Source organism: Tupaia chinensis, unplaced genomic scaffold, assembly GCF_000334495.1.
Source record: "Tupaia chinensis unplaced genomic scaffold, TupChi_1.0 Scaffold140356_1, whole genome shotgun sequence".
NCBI lineage: Eukaryota > Metazoa > Chordata > Mammalia > Scandentia > Tupaiidae > Tupaia > Tupaia belangeri.
The window spans coordinates 1,293,914-1,302,449 of NW_006200233.1; the positions used below are offsets into that span (position 1 = coordinate 1,293,914).

At 58.3% G+C, this 8,536-nt stretch overlaps 1 protein-coding gene across 1 annotated transcript in view; it reads right to left on the reverse strand.

The window, feature by feature from the left end:
* Positions 1-1,526: 1,526 nt before the first annotated feature.
* GPX6 (glutathione peroxidase 6) overlaps positions 1,527-8,536 on the reverse strand; it is a 9,525-nt gene continuing 2,515 nt past the window's right edge. Inside the window, exons 2-5 of the mRNA XM_006162716.1 lie at positions 7,648-7,801; positions 5,211-5,328; positions 4,746-4,845; positions 1,527-2,343 (exon numbers count right to left, since the gene is read on the reverse strand). Of these exons, the coding sequence (XP_006162778.2) occupies positions 2,137-2,343; positions 4,746-4,845; positions 5,211-5,328; positions 7,648-7,801 (579 nt within the window). The 3' untranslated portion in view covers positions 1,527-2,136. The remainder of the gene's footprint in view (positions 2,344-4,745; positions 4,846-5,210; positions 5,329-7,647; positions 7,802-8,536) is intronic.

Sequence of the window (8,536 nt, forward strand, 5' to 3'; positions counted from 1 at the left end):
GGGACAGGGGGCCGGGTACAGGGGGCGGCGTGCAGGGGACCGGTGCAGGAGGCGAGGCAGGGCTCGGGACAGGGGTTCGGTGCAGGGGGCCGGGGCAGAGATCAGGGCAGAACGTGAGGTGGGAGAGTCCGCGGTCCTTTCTCCAAGGACTGGGGACACCGTGCCGGGAGCACTTGCTGGTGGCCGGGCCGAGGCTGAGCGTTGAGGTGGGACAGCCGCGCAACTGTTCTGTCGCGTCCGCACCACCGGGTTATGAGAAAACGCGGGGACCCGAACTGGGGTGGGGAACAGTGCCCTTTGCGCAGCCGAGACCCGACTGAGCCCCAGCGCGGCTCCCGGGCGCACACGCGGGCGAGTTTTCCTGGAATCCAGCGGACTCACCCGAAGTGAAGGCCACTCCTCCCCACTCCAGCGACAGGCAGAGGCGGGACTTAGGTCTGAATCCAAGGGACCGGGCGCTGAGTTCGGGTCCTGCCGCGGCGCCGGCGGTTTGTTAAAGAAAGTTATTCTGGGACCAACAGTTAGCGTAATGGCTATATCGCTGGACTCCCACGTAGTCGACCGCTATTCGAGTCCCGAACCCGGTGGCTTAACCTCATGCCAGGCGCGAGTGCGTGGGTGCCCAAGATCCCGAGAGGAGAATGGAGGAGAAGGGATTGCGGTGTGGCCATCCCCCGGGGGGGGGGTGATTTCTCGCTTTCTGTCTCTATGTCTCTGTCTGTCTGTCTGGCAAGCGCACACGCCCTATAGCAAAAACCTCTCCAAATAACTAAATAAACCTCTAACTCCTTTATTTCTGTAATATCACATTTAATGGTTTTGAGTCTAGCTGAAACCTCAGAAAACCAAAGGTATGGGAGGGGGCATGGGGCTGCCATGTCTGCCTCCCCCTGAGTACCCCGGGTGGACGGGGCCGGTGGCCAGGAGCCGCTGTGTGTTTCTGGTGCAGCTCCCATTCTTCATTCCCAGACTAACAGTGAGCTGAGAGCGCTTTCACAAGCAGAAACGTGTGTGTGTGTTTGTTTTGTGAGAGAATTTGGCTATAAGGTTGTGTACTCACCAGAGAGACAGAAAGTGAGAAGCTGCCCCTCAGGGGGGTTGGCCACGCCACAATCCCTTCTCTCTTCTCCTCTCAGGGTCTTGGGCACACACACACACACACACACACACGTGTCCAATGTGTTGCAAGCCACTGTGTCCTGGACTTGAACCGCGGTTGACTACGTGGGAGTCCAGCACCTTAACCATTACGCCATCTGCTGCCTCCCTCCCCACCCCATGTGTGTATTTGTTGTGAAAGAGGGAAGGCGTTTGGGGGAGCAGTAGCGTGTCTGGGCTGAGTCCCCCCGCCGACTGGCCTCCAGGCTGCACACAGCTTTCCGACGCCCCGGGAGAGGTCTAGAGCTCTGGGGGACAGAGCGGAAGAGCCAGGGCAGATCAAGGAGGCAGGAACCCAGTGTGACGGGGACAGGAGGTCTGGCTGCAACCCCCAGGGATGGGAGGACACCGTGCACACCGGCTGCTGCAGAGTCCTTTATTGGAATCCGGGCAGAGCAAGGCTAAGGTGAGGAGACTGCTGGAGGAAGGGGCGTCCCTGCCTGGGGCCACGCCTGAATGCACCAAGGCGCAGGCTCCAGGGAAGGCTCTGGAGTGGTCCCACCGGAGGGGCTTGGGGACCCACCATCATGGAGACGCCCTTCCCCTGCGAAGTGAGGCTTCTGCTCCCCTTTCCTGCAGAGGCCCTGTGGGGGCTGTGCTGAGGGGGGCGGACTGGAGGAGCTGGAGGAGTCTGGAGAGGGAGAGGGCACATCCCAGACAGGCAGCGGCTAGGGCCTGGGGGCTTCTGGCAGTCCCTGCTTCCCTTCTGTCTTCAGGCCAGGACTTCTGGGGAACTGCTTTTTTAGCATTTGGAGCAGTCTGAATGGCTACCTAAAACATTATTTTCCTTTGGAACAGTTTGGAAAAAACTCACATTTCAGGATCAGATAGGTTTTCCTTCCCTTGATCTTCAAACACACACATGCACACACGCAACTGCTCACACACACATGAGCAGCTGCGTGGGGGGAGGGTGGCCTGGCCAGGGAGGCTGGACTGGAGGGAGTGGGGCAGAGACCTTCCCCAGCTGCCAGCTTCCTACTGGGAGTCGGACCGCTCCAAGTACTCCAGGATGTCAGATCTGACCTTACTCATGGGGACCTTGTGGAACCAGCGCAGGGCGGGGACTCCATCGGGCCCCACCAGGAACTTCTCGAAGTTCCAGCGAATGTCGTGGACCTTCATGGGCTCCCAAAAGAGTTGGCTTGATGTGCCCAGGAGTTCGGAGGTTGGAGGGCAGGAATTCTGGGGCAGAAATGAGAGGACCAGAAAGCTGCATGTGTTTCTGCTCTGGTACTCCGTCTCGCCCCGACCCCCGAGCCTGCTCTGTCGCTGACCTAGCACAGTACCTGCTGAGCTCTGCCGGACCGCGGGCATTCCGGGTCCTTGCCAGCCCCAGCTCGGCCTGCCACACGTGACAGTGAGTAGTAATGTCGACTCCCTCTCCACCCAGTCCCATGAGCCATTCATGAGGCTTCAGTAAAACAGTATCTTCTTTGGGGGCCGGTGTTGGGCACAGGTTGTGTGATTTCTACACTGCAGTGTCTTTAGATAAAAATACCGCTGCCCAGCGCGGAGGCCCCAGAGTCTGGAGATTTGTCGGCAGTAAAAGCTCAAGAGCTGTTCTTCTAGAGAGTGATATATTGGGTTGTTGGGACCGTCATGACAGTTTTTCTAGAGAGAGATTGGCTTGCTCTAGGGTGCGTGTGCCCACCAGAGAGACAGAGAGACGTAAAATGAGATAGCACCCCCGGAGGGGATGGCCATGCCAAAATCCCTTCTCCTCCATTTCTCCTCTCAGGATCTTAGGCACTCACACACGAACCCAGCGTGAATTTTAAGCCTCTGGGTCTGGGACTCGAACCGTGGTCAACTACATGAGAATCCAGTGATGTAGCCATTATGCCATTTGCTGGTCCCTTGTGATACATTTTTGCATAGAAAAATACATCATGACTTTCCTGATGACCTAATAGAATAACTAACATTCATTTTGACAATAAGAAAAATTAAGTCTACTATAAGCACAAATTCAAACATTAAAGATTTTGGGGCCACATGGTATATATATTCCTGTGTTATCAACCCCAGTTCGAGTTCCAGTCATTTCACATCTTTAGAGGATTTACGTCCAAAACCAACTGGCTCTGCATTCCATTTCCTCTTCTCCCATTTTCTGCCCTTTGAAAGAATAAACCTGATGCTGTTTCCAGGCCCTGGCTTTCTCCATCAGAGAATTTGGGAAGTCGGGCCCACCCAGTCCTCAACTTCCTATACTTGTGGTCTTTGTGAGTTTGTTGTTGCATTTCTTCCTTTCTTTTCTTTTTTCTTTCTTTTTTTTTTTTTTTTTTTGAGAGTTTTTCGCTATAGGACGCATGCGCTCGCCGGCCAGCCAGAGAGAGAGACATAGAGACAGAAAGCAAGAAATCACCCCCCAGGGAGGATGGTCACACCGCAATCCCTTCTCCTCTCAGGATCTCGGATACGCACGCACATGGGTCCAGCGTGAGTTCTAAGCCACCGGGTCCGGGACTCGAACCACGGTTGACTACGTGGGAGTCCAGTGACTTAGCCATTACGCTAACTGCTGGTTCCCTGTTGCATTTATTTCTGATCCACAGCCTTCGCCACTCAGAAAAACATGTTCAGTCAAGCAGGTAGGGAAATGAAGCTTACTTAAAAAACATGTTCAGTCAAGCAGCTAGGGAAAGTGAGAAACCACCCCCTAGGGAGGATGGGCTGCAACCCCTTCTCCACTCTCTCTCACAGCACATATGCATATTTCTCGAGCTGCCAGGTCCAGGATTCAGGACTCAAACCATATTCTTGGCCTTGTGAGGTCCAGCTGCCTTAACCACCATGCTGCCTGGCTGGCCTGCCCAGTGCTGAGTGATTATCTTTTTCAAATATATTTTAATTTGACCAGAGAGGGACAGAGAGGGGAATGAGAAAGCAAGCCACCAGGTCCAGGACTTGAACCACAGTTGGTCACGTGAGAGTCCTTAACCACCACGCCACCTGCCAACCCTGACTTTTTTTTTTTTTTTGAGAGAGAGAGATTTTTTGGGAGAGACACAGAGAAAAAGAAAGTGAGAAATCGCCCCCCAGGGGGTTGGGCACACAAGCAGATGCACTTGGCCTGAGCGTCAAGCCAGCTGATCACGTGGGAGTCCAGCGCCTTAAGCACTAGGCCACCTGCTGGCCCCACAGCTGATGGCCTTTCATGTTTCATAAGCTGAGCTTTATGAAAACACCCCAACTTGTGTGCGCGCGCGTGTGTTTAGCCTGCCGGGTGAGTGAAGGTGCAGGCGACAGCCAGCCTGTCCTGCAGACCAGCCCTGGGGACAAGCCCACCAGGAGCTCCTTGGGCCAGGCCGCCATCTGCAGCTCCAATGCTCCACTGCAGGCTCTTCCCAGGGTGCTCCCCAGGATCTGTGCTGCGTCTGGGAGGGACTGCACCCTGTGGGTCTGTCCCCCACTGTGAAGCCACCCCCGCCCAGCCCAGTGGGCGAGTGGTCGCAGCAGCCCTCAGGAAGGCGGGAGGGTCAGAACCCGCACCCTTCCCTCTGCAGGAAGTCCAGCCCGCCCTGGCCTGAGCACTGGCCTGCACTGCTCCCTGGCTGTCCCCCACGCCTATACTCGCCCACCTTCAGGAAGGTGAAGATCTTCTGTTCCTTCTCTCCATTCACATCTCCCTTTTCAAAGAGCTGGAAATTGGGAACGAAGCCTCCGCCCGGACGCACGTACCTGTGAGGAACAGTGTCCTGAGAGTGTGGACGCGGACTCCCCACCGAGGGAAATTGGGGTAAACAGAAGGCAAGGAAGGACCCCAGGAAGAGCGCGCTTCGTGGGCCGCCAGAGACTTCCAGGACAGGGAGGCAGCACTGCGAGCTGAGCCAGGTTCACCCCCCCCTCCATGCCCGCTCCAGACATTAGACCTTTCCCTCCCCACCTTGCAGCCTGAAGGTGCAGAGAAGGCGGCTGCCCGCAGGGAGGCGGCGCCCACAGCGCCCACTGAGCGGCCGCCCCAGAAGCCTCCAGAATGGGAGGGCCTTCAGGTAGCGGGAGGAAGGACTCCCACGGCCTCTGCAGGATCCCACGTGGGTACTCACTTGAGCCCGGAAAGGATCTCCGAGTTGCTTCCTGGTTCTTGTTTCCCAAACTGGTTGCAAGGAAAGCCCAGCACGACCAGGCCACGGGACCCCAGCTCCTCCTGCAGTGCATTCAGTTCTGTGGGCGACAGGGCCGGGCAGGGCAGGTTGAAGGGGCAGGGCATGGCAGCCAGAACAGCCAGAGGCCAGAGTTTGCCGGGAGCCACACTTCGAGGGAGAGCTCAAGAGCTGTGGGGTGTGTGGGCTTACAGCGAGAGACAGAGAGATCACCCTGGGGGGGGGGGGGCTGGCTGCGCCTCAATCCCTTCTCCTCCACTCCTCTCTCAGGATTTGGAGCATACACGCACACGCATAGCATAGCATGATTTTCTGCTGGGTCTGGGACTCCAGCCACCGCTGGCCATGTAGGAACCCAGCACCTTAACCACCTGCTGACCCCTCCATCAAATTTTCTAAAGGAAAAGGCAAACCAAATGCTTGCTCCCTCCCCTGCCCCGTCCCATGATGACACCACCTGGCTCTCTGGTCACGTTCCCGGGAGCACCATGGCGCTCGTCCCTGGGGGAGGCAAAGGACAGCAAGGAGAGCGATCTCATGTCTGGCCCAGAGCCGTTCCACCTCTCGTCAGCCCAGCCACTCCCAGGAGCCACCTCCATGGCATTGCCCGAGACCCCAGGCTCAAACCACCGTGAGGAAGACCCCGGCCTGCCTACTAGACCAGCCCCATCGTCTCCACCTTCGGCCCTCCTCAGCCCAGGTTCACCCAGTCCCCAGAACCAGCACCAGCGGCCCCAGCGTCTCCTCAGGAGCCCTTATTGGGTGGGGGTGCTCCTTGGTCATGCCCAGCTGCCACACTGCCTGCCACCCCGCTCTCTGGCCGCCAGCATCTCCCTCCTTCGCCAAGTTCCCAGAACTCTCTCACCTGTCTCATCTGGAGTAAGATGTGACCGAGACACTCTAGAACCCTCGTCAGCCACACAGTGGGAAAGTATGCTGTTGAACGGGGCAGCAGCTGGCATTGTGGTTAAGGCACTGGACTCCCACATGGCTGACTGTGGTTCAAGTCCCAGACCTGGTGGCTTGAAATTCATGCCAGGTATGTGTGCACATGTGCCCAAATCCCAGGGGGAGAATGGTGGAGAAGGGACTGGGACATGGCCGCCCCACAGGGGGTGATTTCTCTCTTTCTGCCTCTCTCTCTCTGGCAAGCACACATGCACTATGGCAAAAACCTGGGGTAAAAACGAACGAGGGCACCTGTCACATAATAATGCAGAACAATGGGCCAGCAGGTGGCAAGGCGGTCAAGGGGGCTGGGTCCCACATGGCCGAGTGTGCAGTTCGAGCCCCGGACCTGGCGCTGTGCTCCAAGGGACCCTGACTGCTCCTCACAGACAGCACAGAGCTGAAAGCTGCCAGGAAGGCCCTGCTCCTCACGCCTGTGGCTTTCTAGGCTTCTGTGCCCCACGCTCAGGGTGATGAGCCCATGCGGGGCCAGCTGTGGGGTGGAGCCCAGAGCCGAGCCAGCACAAGGCAAGACAAACGGAAGCCGACAGTGACAACTGGGACATGGCCGCCCCACAGGGGGTGATTTCTCTCTTTCTGCCTCTCTCTCTCTGGCAAGCACACATGCACTATGGCAAAAACCTGGGGTAAAAACGAACGAGGGCACCTGTCACATAATAATGCAGAACAATGGGCCAGCAGGTGGCAAGGCGGTCAAGGGGGCTGGGTCCCACATGGCCGAGTGTGCAGTTCGAGCCCCGGACCTGGCGCTGTGCTCCAAGGGACCCTGACTGCTCCTCACAGACAGCACAGAGCTGAAAGCTGCCAGGAAGGCCCTGCTCCTCACGCCTGTGGCTTTCTAGGCTTCTGTGCCCCACGCTCAGGGTGATGAGCCCATGCGGGGCCAGCTGTGGGGTGGAGCCCAGAGCCGAGCCAGCACAAGGCAAGACAAACGGAAGCCGACAGTGACAGGTCACAGGGTCTCCACAGGCTCTAGTGTCAGCAGCAAGAAAGGCAAGACTGGAAGTCCTCTGCAGAGGCCAGGTGGCCGAAGGCAGAAGGCAGCTCGTGGGGACAGCCCCCCGCTGGGCCGTTTCTGAGGCTAAGATTCCCGGTGCTGGACTAACATGATGCCCGCCTGTGCCACCGACGCCAAGGAGAGCGCCCTAGGGCAAGCCTCCTTCCCTCCAAACAGCCCGCAGCTCCCCAGGGCACACCTCGGGGCATCGAGTAGCAAGTCAACTGGTCAACTAGTAACTAGTCAGCCACAGCCTGCTCCTCCTGGTCGTGGGCTAGCTCTTGAATCTGGAGATAGTGACTGGGTCTGCGAAGCAGGGCTCCCCGGACAGTCACTGGCCTCTCATCACCTGCCCCACCCTGGAGACAGTCAGGGGCTCTGTCATGGGCATGTGCCGAGGGAGCCCATGCTTACCAGGGTACTGGGCCGCCAGGCCTCAGTAGGTGGCCACATTGACGAAGAGCACGTGCTTGCCCGCGAACTGCCTGAACGGGATGTACTCCTCGCCACTGAGGGTGAGTGCGCCGTACTCATAGATGGTGCCCGCCACGCCCTTGCTGCAAGCCACCTGCAATGGGCAGACAGCGGCAGTGACGCGGCCACAAAGGCGACCCGTGTCTGCACCGCTCAGAGAACGCACAAGCCCTTCAGGAACTTCCTCGAACTCCAAGGAACCGAAGAGACCCTCCATGTGCCACCACAGAATGTATGTCTTCTAACTTACGATCCGTTCCCTGTGCGTGGCAGGACGGGCCTCCGTGACACCTTCCCATTGTCGGGACGTCTGCACTTTCCCTCCACTCTGATGGCGCCCTGCCCCAGTCCCAGAAGCCACCCAGTCACCCAACCGTTCTGATGGTCTCACGGGTCCACGCGGAGCTCATCTGCGTGTTCCTGCTTGTGACCCGCCAAGGCCGAGCCCATAACTTGCTCCTCTGGGTCCCTGCAGGGCCTCTCCTGGCGTTGCAGGGTGCTTCCCAAGCCCCTCACCCTCCACACCCCTTCTTGCCCCTGCATTGTGAACAGCTCAGCACCCGGGACTATAAAAGCAGGGATTTCAGAGATTCCAGCCGGCGCAGGCATGCCCCTGCGTGAAGGGCCCGCCTGTGGGGAGCTGTGTGGGGAGAGGCAGCCTGACGCCCTGACACCGGACACCTTGGAGGGAAGGAGGCTCTCCCCAGGGTGGCCCCCTCTCCTGGGCGTGGGTGGGTCAGCACAGCTGGGCATCACGTGAGTCCAAGACCAGGGACCTCAGCCTCAGGACTGCAGAGCTGCTCTCCCACCTGCTCGCTTGCAAACCCCG